This window comes from Ambystoma mexicanum, chromosome 6q, assembly GCF_040938575.1.
Source record: "Ambystoma mexicanum isolate Mex_15411 chromosome 6q, UKY_AmexF1_1, whole genome shotgun sequence".
NCBI classification, from domain to species: domain Eukaryota; kingdom Metazoa; phylum Chordata; class Amphibia; order Caudata; family Ambystomatidae; genus Ambystoma; species Ambystoma mexicanum.
In genome coordinates, this window is record NC_090937.1 from 1,426,013,297 (window position 1) to 1,426,032,405 (window position 19,109).

At 43.4% G+C, this 19,109-nt stretch overlaps 1 protein-coding gene across 4 annotated transcripts in view; it reads right to left on the reverse strand.

The window, feature by feature from the left end:
- Nucleotides 1-19,109, reverse strand: part of NSD2 (nuclear receptor binding SET domain protein 2) — a 1,742,450-nt gene that overhangs the window by 667,753 nt on the left and 1,055,588 nt on the right. For all 4 annotated transcript variants that reach the window (XM_069632133.1, XM_069632132.1, XM_069632134.1 and 1 more), the window contains exon 16: nucleotides 16,330-16,535. In XM_069632133.1, the coding sequence (XP_069488234.1) occupies nucleotides 16,330-16,535 (206 nt within the window). The remainder of the gene's footprint in view (nucleotides 1-16,329; nucleotides 16,536-19,109) is intronic.

A 19,109-nucleotide genomic window follows, 5' to 3' on the forward strand; every position in this document is an offset into this window, starting at 1 on the left:
GAATACCAATTTTCCTCCTTTACTGGGTCTAAACTCTATCGCTTTTCTTACCCATCGCTCTCTTGGTCGTATCATTTCTTTTTATGATATTTTGATGTGCTCTTTCTGCCCTATTCCACTTCAATGCCCTCTTATACTTCTTGGGGATTTCAATCTTCAATTCTCCTGCCCTCTCACTGGTTTCCCTTTTACTTCTATCCTTGATTCCCATCTTCTGTCCTTTTTTCCTACTCCTCCGCCTCGGATCTGGTTCTTCTCGACCTAATTTTTTTCTACCCCCATTCTTTGCAACCTTTGTCTCAGCTCTGCCTGTTTTTTTCCTCTGGTCACCGCCTAGTTTTCTTCTCTATTGTCCCTTCACCCTAACCCCCGTCTCACCCTCCCTCGGCTTCTATCTTTTATCGTTGTGATCTTCGCTCTTTCGACACTTTATTTCACTAAACTTTCAGCTGACGCCTGTTTTTCTCTTCCTCCTTCACCCCTCCTTTGCTCTCACCACTACTCACAGATCTCCCTCCACCCTAGTTAAGCCTTGAGCTGCATTCCTTTAGGAGGTACCCTTTGACGTGAACGCTGTGGGCATACATCTCGTACCTCTTTATATTCTGCGGTTCTCTCTTCCCGTCACTCAACCTTTGATGCTGCTCTTTCCTCAGCTAAACAGTCTTACTACTCAGAGCCATTTCTTTCATACTCCCTCCACCCTCTTCTTTTCCAAACTATCTTTAAGTGCTGCAAGCTCCTGGAATTACATTGAAAGTTGACTCGAAAGAGGAGCCTGCCCAGAAAGAGGAGTGGCATATTTGATTTACACACTAACGTGATTAAGCCACAACTCTGATGGCTGCAGATACGGGTAAGACGAACATGATGCAAATTTTCCTAACTGCTTAACACCAGGTGTGTGATTTTTTTAGAGGAAGGCGCTCTCTTATAATTCAAAGACTATTTCATTTGTGCCCCCTGCCTCGTTTCCATTTGCTTCAGATCACGCCGTAGTCCAGGCGTATTGATCTGATATTGTGGTTCGAACGAGTGAGCCCACTCAAGTCGGCTGATTCTGCAAGGGGAAAGGTTCACGCCAGCAATCGCCTCCTGTCAGATCAAGGGCTCTCAAACTTTTCTTGTACCGTCCATAATTTAACAGCAGTGGTAGCAAGGAGTACACGGCAGCGATTGTCAGTTCTTGACAGCAGAGCTACAATTGTGAATGCAGCAGAGACAAACTGTGAAAAGTCCTCATTAACCAACTTGTCCAGGCTATAAATACAAACCAGGAACTCCAAATTGCAAATAGAACAAGAGTACATGAAATAGGACGCACCATAAATAAATTGGACAGATTTCTACACTACAGAGTGTATCAACTGAATGATCATCAACCAACCAGAGTATACAAAGTGACACGCATACAGTGGTGGACCCTAACCACACACATGGAAATTATGGCTGCTGCTCCAGAGTCTACCGGACCTCAGACAAGAGTAAAAACCTGCCCGACAGGACACCTCCACCAAATTTCAGCACCTATTTCTGCAGCAAACCCTAAACTGCCCTGTAGAAAATTACTAACAGAAGCAAAAATACTGGATTAACACATAGAACAAACCTCGCCCATAGAAACTATTAACCTTCAGTCGACCCCAACTCCAGATGAAAGAAAAACAGACCTGAGAGAAACTAGCAATGATGTTTTTTTGGGAAAAGATTTCACCTGTAAAAACGCTGGGAAAATTAATGGAGACTATTGTAAAAGGAACTGCAGAAAGTAAAGAACAACAAAGTCAACCAGAAATCTCCTGAAACTTACCCAACTTTGATCTCCATAAAATGATGCTCCAACTCTTCCAACATTACACAATGCACTGGAAGCAGTTACAACAGCTCAGAAAAACAAAGCGATTCAAGCCAAAAATAAAATGGCAAACCAAATATGAGAACTCCAAAAGACATTCATTAGCAAATGAGTACCCCACACTCGTAGGGAAAAAACGAGTGGAAAGATTATTGCTAGACATGAAAGAAATAGCAGATATGAGAAATCAGGAAAAGAGAAATCACATGATTTATCTGAGTCTCCAGGACAGCGAAACACAATGATTAACATGACATCAACACCATCTGTGGATAAAAACAAAGAAGTATGTCCACACAGAGAAAGAATTAAATATGTCATGTCAAAAGCCTGTACAAGAATATGCGACCCTCTAACATATAACCTCGAGCGCAGAATGCACCTGTGAAAATTCAAACACTCATCCAATTGAGCCAATCCCCACATCGATGGTAGAGCTCCAAAACATGATGATAGCCGTCTCAACTCATGCACAGATTCAGTTTTTGAAATTATATGAAACACTGGTTGATAACATCAAAGATCAAGCCATTCTTCTGGCAATGACTCACACCAAGCAAATCCAAGTCAAAAGTTTTATAACCAAAATAGAAGCAAGACATGTCAGAGAGGCCGCAACATCAAGCCAATGGCAGATGAGACTTGCAGATATTGCTAGAAGGGATAGAGCAGAAAAAGCGCAAACAGCAACAATGCTGGGAATATTATCAGATAAACAGACGAAAAGTGTACCAAACTGTCAAACTGGAAAAGGTGATACACTCAGAAAAACCTCACAAATAGAAGTAATAGAGACTCAAAATAATGAAAATAGCATCATCTAAAAAAAAAACCCCAGGATGAAACAGACGAAATTAGGAGGACACAAGAATATACAAATACTCTGCGAACTTCAAATACAGAACAACATGATGACATACAGGACCAAATTCGGATTCAATTACGCCAGGAAGTGATCAGTATGCAAAATGATAAAACAGACCAACTGGAAGGCATAAAAAAATGCCATATTCGAACAGCAGAAAAATGACCCAAAAACAAAGCCGCCAGTTATTGATAATAAATCAAAGACATCTCAACAAAGTAAGAAAACACGAAATGGAAAAGAGGCTAGAGAGCCTTTCTACGAAATCCAACAATGCCTAAAAGAATCGAGTTCCATACAACAAAAAGTTGCAACAACATCACACAAAGGTTTTGATCACATCAACCAACCAGAAGTGAAAGAATCCACACACCCAGTCTTACATCAGATGAACATGCTGATCAAAATAGAATGTTAGATAGGTCTGTCTACTTAGATGTGACTTCAGAAACAAGACAATCTGGTGACCAAATGTTAGATAAACAAGGATCAAATCATTCAACAGCTGCTAACTCAAAGGACAAGCGAATACAGGAAAAACCGGTCACAGTTGATCTTTCAAAATCTAGAACAAACAGCAATGGAAACGAAGATGACATCTCCTTAACAAAGAATCTGATATTGGCAATAATTCAATCTTAAACCTCTCATCAGAAACCATCTCAGATGATGAATTGATTACAAAAAAACAAGACTATAGCTACATCACAGATGATTCTTTCTAAAGCCAATCAACGCATCAAACAAATAGAAATCAGAAAACAAAAAAACAATCTACAAAGTTCTGAAGAAGACAGGGTACAAATACCAACTTTAGTAAACCCAGAACAACTTTACAAAAGATCGTGATCCTTATAGAGCGTATATGAAAAGACTATGGTCTTGTACTCAATAGAACCAAAGTAATGAGACTATTTCAAGCAATCCCGCATTTAAAGAAAATATATTCATCCGACAAACCTTGTGGAATTTGCTCAAAATGAAAAACTTACCAAGTGTTTACACACTTTAAGACACTTGACCCTCTAACAAGGGTCCTGGATCAAACTGATGTACTAATGAAATTAGGCTTCACATGTGTGGTTGTCTACAAAAAAGGAATAGAAGGGCAGCCAAGGAAAATAAATGAAAATTCATCATACGAAGAAGCGCACAAGCAAACATTAAGCAATTAGAACAGGACATAAATACCACAAAGGAATTCTACTTTTTATGACCACCCAATTAGGCGTGAATAGGATGAGTCGGAAAGCCAAGGATCCACGAGTGATGAGCATTCAGAATAACAATTAAACACCACAGGAATCTCAACTATGACCCCCTGTAGTTGCAATATCAGGGGCTCAAGACATATGTCACACGATGAATATAACTAGCTACAGGAGCACCAAATGATAAGCTTACAACAAACATGGCCATCATCCACCCCAATAGTTGAAGGATATGAAGTGTTAATAAATCCTGCAATAACCCAAGCGAAGGGCCGCCCCGCCTCTGGATTACTAACATTGATTAAATTAGACGGCACGTTTCAAATAATCCAATCAACAAACCCTAATCACTGGAAGCAAATCACCATTGTCCAATATAAGACAGAGTCAAACCGAGACGTCAAGACAACAGAAGCTAGGAAGGGAATAGTTTCTTACCTGTAACTCCATTTCTCCAGGATTGGTATCTTTCATGGATTCACATGCTTAGAATATTCCCCGTCGTCAGACTGGGACCCCTCGATACACATATATAGCCTTTTTCTATAGGAAAACTTCCGACACTTTGTGTCCTATCTACGTCCTTTTAGGGCCCGCCTACGCATGCTCCGTAGCCCGTCACGGTATAAGAGGCCCGCCCCCGCGGCTCCCAATCAGATTTCGGCCCCTCCAAAGAAGGAAGGGTCAAACATATCAAGCATATACATTGCATTCCGGGGAGGCTGGCGGGCGCATGTGAATCCATGAAAGATACCAATGCTGGAGAAATGGAGTTACAGGTAAGAAACTATTCCCTTCTCCAGCATTGGATCTTTCATGGATTCACATGCTTAGAATAGATTGTATAGCAGTAAACCAAAGACGGCAGTGAGAATGTAATGCAATATACCCTCACCACAATACACAATGCATAGGTACACCAGAAATAAGTTTACCCATATAACTGTACCTCCATAAAGCATACGGTCACCAACAGGTAGAAAAAACTCTCCACAGTGTAGAGCTTACCTTATTGAAACAGATGGCGCAGGACTGCTCTTCCCATCTGCACCTCGTCCGCATGCTGCCTGGCAAGGCAGTAGTGGCGGGTAAACGTGTGGGGCACTGACCATGCCGCAGCCTGGCATATGTCCGTTAACGGAATTCCTGCCCATAATGCTGCTGAGGAGGACGTTGATCTTGTAGAATGGGCTCTAGGATGCCCTTGCAGCGGCCTTCCGGCCTTGGAGTGGCAAAACGCAATCGTCGACGAGACCCATCGAGCCAATCCTTGCTTAGAAATTGCCTTTCCTCTCGTCGACGGACCATACGCGATGAACAGTTGTCGAGTAGACCCGAGTTCTTGTGTACGATGTAGGTAAAATTTTAGGGCCCTCTAACGTCCAAGGTATGAAGAGCTTTTTCTGCTGCCGATGATGGGGTCGCGAAGAAAGTAGGGAGAACAATGGACGAGTGTTTGTGATACACTGTAGGAACTTTCGGAACAAAAGTAGGATTAGTTGCCAGAACCACCTTGTCTTTAAAGAATCTTAGGTATGGCGGGTCTACGACCAACGCTTGCAGTTCCGAGATTCTCCTTGCTGACGTGATGGCAATTAAGAATGCCAACTTCCACGATATGAATTTCATGTCCGACGTGGCCATAGGCTCAAAGGGTGGTTTCATTAAGCCTGCCAACACTATGTTGAGACTCCATGTTGGTGGGAAACGTTTTACTGGGGGAAAAGTTTGAAATAAGCCCCTCATGAAGTGTTTCACAAGTCTGTCGCTGAATAGAGGAGGCGACTGTCTCTTTCTCGTGAACCTAGAGATGGCTACCAGGTGCACCTTTATCGATGTGAAAGATAAACCCCCCTCTGCCAAGTGAAGCAGGTAAGGTAGAACTTGCTCCGGAGTCACCTTCAACGGATTTACACCTTGTCCTCGACACCACTCACAGAACCTTCGCCACTTATAGGTGTAAGATTTGTTGGTAGAAGGGGCCCGAGCCGCTTGTAGAATTTTCTGACAATCCTCCGAAATGTCTAAGGTACCAAATTCCGAAAAGTCAGGAGCCAGGCTGTGAGGTTGAGACTGTCCGGGTTGTGATGCCACACTGTACCTTTGTCCCGGGACAGTAGGTTCGGGACTCTCGGAAACGCTATTGGATGTTCCAGCGACAGGTGAAGCAGGTCGGAAAACCACGGTTGACGCGGCCAGTACGGTGCCACTAGAATTACCCGGCAACTGTACCTGCGTATCCACTGCACTGTCCTCCGTATGAGGGGAAACGGAGGAAAAGCATAAAGGAACATGTCCGTCCATTGGAAGGTGAACGCCTCCCCCATGGAACCCTCTTGAGGCCATCTGCTTGCGAATTGTTCGCATTTCTCGTTTTCCTTCGTTGCGAAAACGTCCAGTGGGGGGTGACCCCATTTCTCGAAAACTTTCGCCAGCTGAACTGTGTCCATTTCCCATTCGTGTATCTGGGCCATCCTTCTGCTGAGGGAATCCGCTTGCGAATTCCTCACTCCCGGGAGATGGTGAGCCACGATGGAAATCTCGTGCTTTAATGCCCAATGCCATACTTTCTGGGCCTCCATGGAAAGAGTCTTGGATCGCGTCCCTCCTTGTTTTCTCAAATAAAACATGGCCGGCGTATTGTCCGTCAGCACTCGTACTCTCGATCCCTTGATGTGTGGTAGGAACGCCTTCAAGGCCCATCGCACTGCTCTGAGCTCTAACACGTTGATGTGTAGGAGTGACTCCGTTTGAGACCAACAACCTTGCGTTTGAAGAGTGCCCATGTGAGCTCCCCATCCAGTTAGAGACGCATCCGTGACTATGGTTCGTTGGAACGCCGGTTTCTGTAGGGGTACACCGTTGTTCAGATTGTGGAAACTCTGCCACCACTGAAGGGTCCGAAGCAGTTTGTCGTCGTCGAAGATTATCTTGTCTGACCACGATCCTTGGGCCTGTGTCCACCAGTCCGCGAGGAACTCCTGAACTGGCCTCATGAATAAGCAACAGTTTGCCACCAGATGGATGCAGGAGGCCATGGCCCCTAGGACCGAAACGTATTTCCTCACTGAGAGCTTGGTGTTTCGCCGTAGTCGGCTCGCCAGTTGCTTGAGTTTTGAGGTTCTGTCGAGGGAAGGCTTCACTAGCTCCGACTGGGTCTCGAACTGTGCCCCCAGGAACACCAACGTTCTCGATGGCCGCAGAGAGGATTTTTCGAAGTTTATGGCAAATCCCAGCTGTTGTAGAAGTTGCATGGTGGCTTGCAAACTTGTGTTGGTCGACGCTGGGGAGGATCCCCTTACGAGCCAGTCGTCGAGGTATGGGTATACACGGTGGCCTTGCCTCCTTAGCCAGGCCGCTACTGGTGCCAGGCATTTCGTGAACGTTCTGGGTTTTGAGCCCAAAGGGATGAACCGTGAACTGGTAGTGAGTCCGCCCTATCACGAACCTCAGGAACTTCCTGTGTTTCCGACACATTGGAATATGGAAGTACGCGTCCTGCAAATCCAGGGACGCTAGAAAATCCCCTTCTTGGACGGCTCGGATCACTTCTTGCAGCGTGAGCATTTTGAATTTTAGGCTCTTTGATGACTTGTTGAGATCGTGTAAGTCTAGAATGGGACGCCATTTTCCGTTCAGCTTTTTTACGACGAAGTATCTTGAGTAGACTCCTTGACCTTTCTGTGATGTTGGAACTAATTCTATCACGCCCTTTGCTAACATGAGTGTTACCTCTTGTTGCAGTACCCTCAGATGGGAATGAGCGGTGAACGCAGGTGGAATGTGCGGAGGGCTGTGCTTGAATTGTAGAGAATGCCCGTTCCTTATTGTGTCCAGCACCCATTGATCTGTCGTTATTCGTTCCCATTCGTCGGCATAGGCTGATACTCTTCCCCCCAGAACGGTGTGTTGCTCGTCATTGCTGATCTTTATTTTGCTTTTCACTCGACGACGACGGATAGGATGGTCTCTTCCTGGAAGTCTGGAAGTTCCGGCGTCGGTTTGCAGTTTGGGAAGCTCGCCTATATCCCTGGGAGGGGTAAGCCGACCTACCAAAGGATCTGTCTCCTGACGCAGAGAATCTGGAATTACCTGAAGCCCCTCTAAAGGGACAAAAAAACATTTAGCTTCGGCCACTCTGGTGGTCACCCAATGAACGTGCCGTGTCCGAGTCCTCTTTCATTCCCTTTAGGGCCTCATCTACTTTCTCTCCGAATAGAAGGTCTCCCTCAAAGGGCATATCTAAAACTTTGTATTGTACCTCTGGCCTGAAGTAGGTACACTTAAGCCATGACTGTCGTCTTAACACGACCCCATTATTGACTTGCTTGAAGCCCAATTCAGCGAGGTCAACCGCGATTTTTATTGCGTGATTGGAGGCTTCCTCACCCTCTCGGACAAGTAACATCGCTGCCTTCCTATGCTCTTCCGGAAGATGATCCAGCAACGGAGCCAGCCTGTGCCACATTTCTCTGTCGTATCTGGCTACAATAGCCAGAGAGTTTGCGGCCTTTACTGTAGTTGCCCCCACGGATAGCACCTTTTTGCCGAAGGCATCCTGACGTCTTGCCTCGTTTTCAGGCGGAGTCGTGCACTTGTGCTGGGCCTTCGATTTCCTCGCCGCTGCCGCCGACACCACCGATTCAGGCGTTGGTTGGGAGGATAAGCACTTGGGGGTAGACTCTGGAGCCTTACATTTTTTCTCAAGGCGTCCTTTTACCGCCGGCTCCGAAAAGGGGTGACGCATTGTCTGCAAACCCTCCTTCCACACATGATCTAGTATGGGTATTGAGAACACTGACCTCCTTCTCTTACCCATGTGGTGGAACAAAAAACAGTCCTTTTTCTGTTCTTCCTGGGACAATCCAAATTCCTTACACGCCTTCTCCATCATAGAATGGAATGATGCAATATCGTCCGGGGGGGACGGGTGAGCCGGCCTCTTGGGGTTTCTAACTCCACCTCTGACTCCCAGGTTGGATCCCTGGAGGGGGATGATGAGATATCCGACATGGCTCCTCTGTCAGACTCACCTTCCTCTTGGGGTGCCTGTGGTGCTGAGACTGGCGTGCGTAAGTGAGTCGGTGGACGGGACGGGCCCGGCTCATCGACGGGTGACTGTGGCAGGTTTACCTGAGGTAGTCTCTGGTCCAACGACTGTACTAAAGACTGAAGCGTGGACAGAATCTCCAACGACAAAACAGATTGAGGATTGAGAAGAGGGGTAGACACCGGAATTCCGGATCCCCTCGTCGACGACTTGTCAACCACTCGTAGCCCGAGGTCTGCCGGGCCAGCTATTCTCCCGCTCTCGTCTTCCCCCGAGGACAGCGACACTGCCTGTTCCTGCAGTAAAGAATCCGGAGGGATCGGATCAAAAACTTCAGGCCTCCAGGCTTCCTGTAGAACCTCTGTTGACGAGGCCACCGTCGCAGTCGTCAGTGGGACGGTGGATACCACATGCGTCAGTGGTAGGGTGGAGGCCGATGACTGGACCGCCATCGACGACGGTGGCTTAGCAGGTGGTTTAGGGGGTCCCGCCTTTTCCACACTTGGCCTGCTTTTACTCGACTCGTGGTCGATCTATGGTGATCGCCCGAGGAGGATTTCGGCCTTTTCTTGTCATGCTTTTTTGACGAAGATGACGATTTTCTCAACGAAGATTCTCTAGCTGAATGACTCAGATGACTTTTTCCGTCGGTCGAGATTTCTTCGCCGGTGGTTCCGACGACACAGCGCGGTATGATGTTTTCGCCGATTGTGTGGAGCCTACCTCCGAAGGGGGGTATGCCTCCGCTCCATCATTCAACCATGCCACCAGCCGTCGATTTCGGTCTTTGAGGGTCTTTTGAGAAAACCCTTTGCATATGTCACAGTTTTCAGCCGAATGATGAGGGTGGAGACAGTATATCCAATCCATATGTCCCCCTCGTAAACTTTTTTCAAGCTGCACGTCCCGCACGGACGGAACAGCGCCTTTCCTGACATGAAGGAAAAATTCACCTAACTCCAAGTACACAACCTTGTACAAAATAGGAGGAGATCCCACTACTTTGGAGACGGTTGAAATCTGAAGGGGAGCTGCGGGGGCGGGCCTCTTATACCGTGACGGCCTACGGAGTATGCGTAGGCGGGCCCTAAAAGAACGTAGATAGGACACAAAAGTGTCGGAAGTTTTCCTATAGGAAACGGCTATATATGTGTACCGAGGGGTCCCAGTCTGACGGGGAATATTCTAAGCATTTGAATCCATGAAAGATCCAATGCTGGAGAAATGTTCAATCTTTATTGGAATCCCGTTGCGATTGCACCTTCTAGTTTTATTGATACAGTTTTAACTGCGACAGAGGAAACTCGATTAAAATAAAAAGAAATAGAAATCATCATCTGTGGAGACCACAACATACATTTATACACCCAGGATGGTAAGGAATTGGACCAAATTAAGCTAAACCCACGTGGCCAACTTTGGTCCAAAGAGATGGTTAAAAGACAAATCGTGTTGATAAACTAACATCATACAGACAATAAAAAAAACCTAAACCAACATGGAGAGGAACCCACTCATTAGCAATACTGGATTACATCTGCGTTTCTGATGGCATTGCAGAAACCAGATTACAATTTGCAAACTACAATGCACACAGTGACCATAATAAAATAACAATTGAATGGTATGCATCAATAGCCCTTGCGCACAAAATCCAGCCGCCAAACTTGGAATTAAATAGCTGATGGACACGCTTAAGAATCTCAGAAAAACAAGTAGAAACTTTATCCGACGTATTCAAAAATTCACCATGACATGAGGATGACAAATTAGACTATCAATGGATTTTGAAACCATTCATGTTCCCCACTAAACAAAAAGGGGAAACAGTGAAACATCATAATCATTCAGGTAACATTCTTATTGCTACAAAGAAAAAGGAACTCTGCAAATCTGCAAAAATTTAAGGAAAGAAGAGAAATCTACCACATACTCTGAGTAACATCAAAAAGTTAAAGCAACAATATCGAAACTGGCTTAAAAATACAAAAACAATTTTACTGCAAAACAATGCGGAAGTTATGCTTAGAGCACTAAGGAATCAAAACACCAAAAACCTATGGACATTGTTAAACGAAAACGCACATCAAAACGGGAAAATGATCCAGAATGTCCCTGAAAGTGCATGGACAAACTATTTTTCAACAAGCGATGAAAATCAAATTGAAGTAGATCAATCAAACGAAATTGCTCAATCAGATATCCGTAATCATATCCAAAAACATAATCCGTCGAGAGCACCTGGTCCTGACGGACTTAGTAACGCACAACTGAAGGAAAACCCGGTTCAATGGGCGAACTTTTGAATAGAAATGTTTAGATTGATTAATATCACAATACAATCCCACCAACTTGGAAAACAGCTGTCATCGTACCCATTTACAAACAAGGAGACTGGACAAACCCTGGCAATCATCAACCAATTGCGCTTTTACACCCTTTAATGAAAGTCTTTGCCTTCTTGCTGCAACAAAAACTCAATGTGGGCAAAAGCGACCAGAAGATTCGACCCAAGACAAACAGGCTTTGTTAAAAACGTGGGGACAAACATCAATCTGATGCTCTTAAACCTTTTAAAACTGGAAGCATACAAAGACAAAACAGTGATCCACACTGTATTTATCGATTTGGAGCATGCGTTTGACGCCATCAACAGAGCAAAACTTTGGCAGAAATAAGAGAACTGAAAATATCCTGCGAACATTTTATAGCCTATAAAAGCCCTTTTATACCAACACGTTTATCAAAATAAGGCTATCACAAGCAGGTCATCTGACTAAGGGAATATTAAAAGCTAATGGGCCAAAACAAGGCTGTCCACTTGCAGCAACCTTATTTACCCGGTACATTTAGGATCTAATGGAATCCCGAAAGTCAATTCTTGCCAACCCTCCCAAACTCAATAATACTTCAATTGCATACATGTTATATGCTGATTATTTAGTAATCATCGATAAGACGCAAGTGGGACTGCAGAAAAGAATTAACAACCTAAGCACATATATGGGAGCTAATAATCTTTAAATCAATGTTAAAAAGAAACCAGTAATGACCGTTGCGCAAACATCAAACCTAAAACAAAAACACCATATCAATACACCTTGAAGGAAAAACCTGGAAACAGTATCAACAATGAAATACCTGGGAGTAATGATAAATCAGTCTAAAACAGCAAAACAATGGGTCAACATCCTGAAAGAAAAAGACCCCCTCTCTCTCTCTCACGTCAAGGACGGATACTTCATTGCAAATAAGGCGTTTACTCCTTAAAACCCGTAACTCCATTCTACAAACAGAAGATCATGGCTATCCTAACATATGGCTCTGAGACTATGCTAAACGCACCACAAGATATATGGACGATTTTAGAAGGGATAATATGGAGGAAAATACTATCCTTGCCTCCAACATATACGGCACCGCGAATATGCCATGTACTGGCTCTACAATCACTAGAAACTGAAAAATCCTGGGAGTCTATAGCCTTACATAGAAAGACCCTTTTAGCAGACAAGATCCCAGCCATCGAAATATTACACGGGAAAGAAACATGAATAAAAGCCACAGTCCTGAACCTATAGAAAGATACCTGTCGGAAAACACTAGAACGTGAAGATATCAGAGAAGTTAGTACACTGACAACAAACAATGCGTCTTAAAATATTATCAATCCGAGAATTCCTGACAAAGACGAAACAGCTGCCGGCTACTGTAGAATCTGTAAACTTGAAAATCAGCCAGTGACCATATACCACATCATTATGCAATGTACTACACTAGACAAGAAGAGAAATGTCTTCAGAGACATGCTGCCAAAATCAACACAATATCAGCCGATTGAAAGATGAACTCTTATATTGGCAGGAAATAACTTATTAATCTTCAGTCATTCAATTTTGTAACTCAAATAATGGAAGGTAATAACTTGAGTGCTAATCAAACCTAAGGAAATGTAAATATGACCTTAAATCAGTCCTTTTTCTGTTTTATCTTTTTTTAAATAGACTAATCTGTACTGAGAGTAATGTAAAACGTACAAAACAAAAGGAAAATAATCTTTATTACAATTTGAGTGGAAAAGTTTTGTAAAAACTAAAACATTCAATAAAATAAAATATATATATATCTTGCATTCCATCTCTTCTAATCCTACCACAACCACCTCTCTCTCTGCCAACAACCTGGCAACTTTTTTCTCCTCTAAAGTAATCAGTCTTAGTTCTGCTACTGTTCCCTTTACTTCTTACTCCTGTCCTTCTCCAATTCCCGCTGGTCTTTCCTATTCCTCATTTACTCCGTTCACTGACTCCAAGGTTGCACTATTCCTTGCTAAGGCATAACCCACTGCTGCGCCTCAGGACCCCCTCCACTCTTCATTTTAAAGCATACCCCTTTGCTTCTTCCCTTCTTCACCTCCACATTCAATACGTCACTCCAGGCTTCCGATTTCCCTCCTCATTAAAACACGCAACAACTCTCCCGATTCTCAAGACACCCTCGCTGGACCCCTTACTTCTCTCAAACCAATGGCCCTGTATCTCTTCTCCCCTCCCTGTCCAATGCTCCTGGAATAAAGTATCCTATTCAGAAATGTCTTACTTCATCACTTCTAGCTCTTCTCGTACACATCCAATATGGTTTTCACACTCTCTACGGAGGCTGCTCTACTTTCTGTCTGTGACCCTCTATTTCAGCACACTATGCACTCTTCACTCTTAGTTCTCCTCGACTGGTTGGCTGCTTTCAACACGGTTGATCACTTACTTCTACTCACCTCAGTTTCCTCTCTTGGTTTCTTAGGCTCTCTTCTCGACTGGTGTAAAACGCATCATTCCCGATTGTCAGGATTCCATCCTCTCGTGGGTCTGACCCCCTTGATTCTACATCACCTGTTCCCAGATTACACCCTACCAATGGTGAGGCTACAAGCTCCGACACAGGGAAACATCCAATGATAAGGAAAACTCTGCTGCGTTTCAGTTCACGTCTTTTCCCACAGTATAAGAAAACGCAGTTCCATTCTCGCTATATGTTACCATGGAAATTGAAGAAGCATACCCTTCCATGGAAACTAGGGAAGTCTGACCGTCTGATCTATCACCTGTCACACGCAAGGGGACAATCACGTGATTTGGTTTGAACACAAAGCACTCCCTCTGCAGCGGAACGGCGCTTCTGAATGAAGTAGTTGCTGGTTTTGTTCCGTGAATTCTTGTTCCCGTTTCGAGGTTCCATTGTCTAAGACCTATTTCTGCCTTCGGACCACACAGTTGCCTGAGCCCTTATTTTGTACCTCGCTTTCGTAACATTTAGACCCTTGCCTGCCATACGGACTGTCTCTTGGATTTCCCTTTGCCCTGCTACGCCCGCCTGTTGCCGAATACTTTTGCTTGCTTACACAAACTGCCAGTTTCCCAAACGTACCATACAAAACACTGCCCGCACAACGACCTTGCCTGCTTCCACGACCTGAGACTTCTTGGTTCCACAAAACACTGCCTGCATTTCTTCAACCTTAAACTACTATAGGTATTTTGGATGCTCCGCACGAACGGCAAAAACACTGGGTATTGTTCTACATGGACTAGAGACTACTGCAGCACCTTTCTTAGGTGTCCTGGTGCCGTCGGGGAAGAACTGTTTCATAGATTTTCCATTCTGTTCGCTCCCCTTCAAGGATTTCTCTCTCACTTAAAGGATATCTTCCACCTACATTTCTTCACTTCCAGATTCCACATCTGTGTCACTGAGGGACTACAACCTGGTAAGGGTGATTGTTTCTGTGCTCTATTGTGCCCTGGTCTAACACCTTTTGCTGATTTCTGTACTGTGTTTTAGGTTTACTCTGATTCCGAAAACACTGACACAGCGCACTGTACTGTCTACGGTATGGTATATTGGTCTGCTTTGACTCAGAGGTTAGCCACGTTTACTTGTTCAAGTAGTACCTTGCTTGCATATACTGTTAAAGTGCTAACCGTGTCTCTTGATTTGCAGCCGGTGGGTCGAGGTGGAATTCCCGGTCTTCCACACCTTGGATTGTCGCATTCGAACAACCAAGGGGTACATTGGTAGGAAGAACTCGTCTATGAGTTCTACTGTCTTCTTTCCCATTGACAGAAGGTGCTCTCATTGATGTGAGAGACTAAAGGGGGATTGATCCCTAACCCTGATAGTGCCTATTGCGTTTCATGTAATAGGAACCACTTACACAGCCCCACTATATCATTGTGTCCCACAAGCGTTAGTGTTGGATGCTCTTCAGTTTTCCCTCTATACCAGTCCCTTTGCTTCCATTATCTCCTCCTTTGGGGTATCATCTCTATGTTGATTACACCCAGCTATTTCTTTCGCTTCCTTTTCCTCCTCCATCCATGCCAATCTATCATCCTGCCTTCTAGTCATCCAATTATGGATGGCAGACTACCTTATTCTCAATTCATCCAAAACGGAGGTTATCCAATTTCCTGCCTCCTCTATTCACCCCTGCCTTCTATCCCCCTCACCCCCATCTCTCCCTATTTCAGCCTCAGCGTTTAATCTGGGAGATTATCATCTCGACCCTTCCCTTTCCTTTCCTCCCCACATCGCTTCTCTTTCATACTCTTGATGTGCTCACTTGATTAATATTCGTAAGGCTTGACTCTTTCTTTTCATGCTTGTAACCTTCTGGTTTCCTCTCTTTTTTCACATCTTTTCTATGGTTTCTGTCCTCTTTTTGGTATCTCCCTTTCCTATCTAACTCCTCTCAAATCCATTTATATCTCCTCAAGCCGCCGCCTGCTTTTCTCTATCTCCTCATAAGTCTATTACCCCAGCTCTTAACACTCCTTGTTGGATACCTTTCCATTCTCAATTTAAATGCGACTTCCTTAGTCTCTTATTCAAATCTCTCCACAACCTTTCCCCTCATCTATCTCACCTTTGGTCACTTATTCCTCTGCTTGTGCTCTCTGTTTCTGATTGTGAGACCAACTCCTCCCTTTGCTCAGCCCCGTTTCGGTTTGTTATCCTTCCTGGCCCTGTTGCATTGAAATCCACTCCCTGTACGTTCCCTTTTTTATCCTTTGTTTCACTCCACATTGACCACATTCTGTCCTCTTAATTTGGCTGTTTTTTTTAACATGCCCATTTTTCAGTTATTGTACCGTTTGTGATTCAACTTTGTTCAGCTCTTTGGTGTATAGCGTTCTATAAATAAAAAAAAATACAAAAATACACAGCAGAAAATTACAGTTTAACACAAGCTTGACTTCATGAATTAACATGCCAAGTTTATATGTGTCTTCAGAAAACAGTTGTACTTTCATGCAGAACTTCAGCACAAAAAAAATATTTTTGCAATTACCATTTTTGAAAACTTTTCCTATGCCATTAACTCCTTGATGCTTGGTTCCTCGATCTCCTTCCATGTATGGAAATACACGAGCTTGATGCGTCCAATAATAATCTTTGGAACCGAAAAAGAAAACCGGAAACTCCCCTAAAGCATGTTTCATTTTCTGAATATTTGGTGGGACTTGTTTTGGATCACAAACTTCTGCTGGCCACCACCTTGAAACAAAATAGAACATAATGTGTTACATTAGTAGATAAAGATAGTAGCAAATACATACCATGGTTGCATATTAACTTGTTTACAATTACTTTTATAGCAGGGCATTATCAGCCAATGTGCATGTGTGTTTTGGACCCAACATCTGGTGGATAAAGGATCCTGGGAAAACCTGACGAAACAGTAAAATTATTAGACTTCCAGGAGACTACAACAAAGATAGGCTCTTAATAAAATGGTGCACATCAACTTTGGAATGGCTCCAATTGATAACTTAAAAAGAAGTTTAGCAATTAGCCCATGATCACTCAGAAGTGACCACTTGGAAGAAAACTCACAAGTCTGGCCCATTCAAGAAAAAAGGACTACTCTTGACATTGCGTCAGATTCCTTAGACATCAAAAATGAATACCTGCTTTGCGATGAATACCTGCTTTGCGATTGCAGTTCAAGCCTTTCTTGAGAGCAACATTTCTGCGCTTTCAGAAATCAGAATTGCACCTGAAGGGAACCTGGTTGGGGATACCTGTATGTGCTTGGTTTAAAATTTAAACTTGCCAGGGGCCTTTAGTGCCCCCTTGTCCCAGTTGTTTCTATAAAATGTTGCCTAGAGATTTCCATGGAGCACCACCCTAGTGTTCAGGGACTATTGTAAAGAGCATCTTCACCCCACAAAGGTAGGCAAAAGGTGAAACCAAGAGATAAAACCGTCTTCCATAGGCCTAATCAGATAATTGGGGAAGAAACTTCTGGGATGAGCGGCAGAAACAAAGGCCATACCATCATGAGGCATTTGACGCTAAAGTAGTTGACAATTAAGCTAAGAGAAATGAAGGGCAAATCTAAATCAAGAAACAGGTTGCATACATGAAAGCTTGTAGTCTCAGGTTGCACACAAATAGGATATGTATACATAGTTTCCTTGCAAGGGTGTTTACTCAATTAAATACAGCATATACAAGTACATGTAGTATCTGAGCAGCCACCATCCATCTGGAGCTTCCCTCTCCCCCTGCTATCCCCCCCTCTTCCCCCTCTCCTCCCTCCTCCCCCCCACCTCCTCCTCCTCTCCTAATGGCAAACTAACCCCAGTGACATAGCAGGGTGGTTCCATGAGCTCATTGGCTTGCTTCAGCCAAGCTGGGAGATACAAAATATAACAAGAGCATTACAAATCTGACTTCAAGAAAGCCTTCAAAGAAACAGAAATGGTTATCCATATCTCTGAATGACGAATGGACATCTAGGTGCTTAAAGCATTCAAGAACCCCGTGGAATGGTCAATTTTAAAGATTAAATCCAGAGACAACAGGTGACATCTGTGACAAACCAATAAGGCACCCATGAGAATGATAATATAACATATGAACATCTGGATCCTTCAGAGCAGTCTGTGCAAGTAAGAGGAATTGTGTAAATATGTACAGAAGATGCCACTCCAAGAAGTACTACTGTCCTTGGATATAAATTGTATTTCTTCAGTCATGTGATGAAACAGGTTGCTGCATGCAGAATAGCTTTCAGTGCGGCCAGGAAGATGTCTGGATATCAGCAAGTGGAGTTGCCCCCATCCAAGTGGGAAAGGATCAGCTCTTGAACAAATGAGTATGACACTGCTACCCATCCTGGCCAAGTCCTAGTGCGCTTAATCTGTCAGATTGTTGGCAACTGCCCCGTAACTAAGCAATATGGCGTCAATTAAGAATTAAATATTCAATCGCATATATTAATACAGACATTCCTTTTTTATATACATTTTGTAGAAGCAGCAAAATTGTAAACAAGAACAACATTTTAAAAACTGTGTGAACATTCGGCATACACATGCAGATTTTTCATTGCATCAAATATTTCAATATTTGTACTCAACTATTACATGTGAGCATTTGATATAATTACATTTCCCATGTTTTTACTGATAATATTCTGCTTTTCATATATGCATAACAATATTTTGTAAGACTAATAAAAAGCATACAAATACTTGTACTCTGGTAACCACTATACTACATGCTACAGTCAGACAAACTAGGCGATTAGAAAAATTACTTTAGGAGAATACATCAGAGCAAAAAGAATTAACAGCTTGGCTAACAAATATAGAAAAGAGGTGCAATCAATTAGCAAATGCTTTTTAGACAGAGTATGAAAAAATAGTGATTCAGGAAGCAGACATATGAAAGACGTAATTGCATAGCTGACAAAGTAAGGCACAGCAACATTAATTAGCATAAAGTCAGATTTAGAATGAAATGCAAGCCACAGAGTAAGCTTGTATATAAATGGTTAACATTTTTTTGAGCGAAGATCCCTTGATTGTGGTCAGCAAAGCAAAAATGATTGAGGAAAAGTTAATACCTGTTCACTTAGCCGGGAAGAATGTCATTAAGAAAACATGGTTCGATGTTGTCAAGGTAGGTTTTTATCAATTTTGGATATAGCATAACTGCAAATATGCTAGGACCAATTTATCTGAATATATGGGTCTATGTGGCAATAGGATATTGATCAATCTGACTATTAACTGCATCAGTAACTATGCAATTCCCAAAAAGGAGCTCAAGGAGAGCATT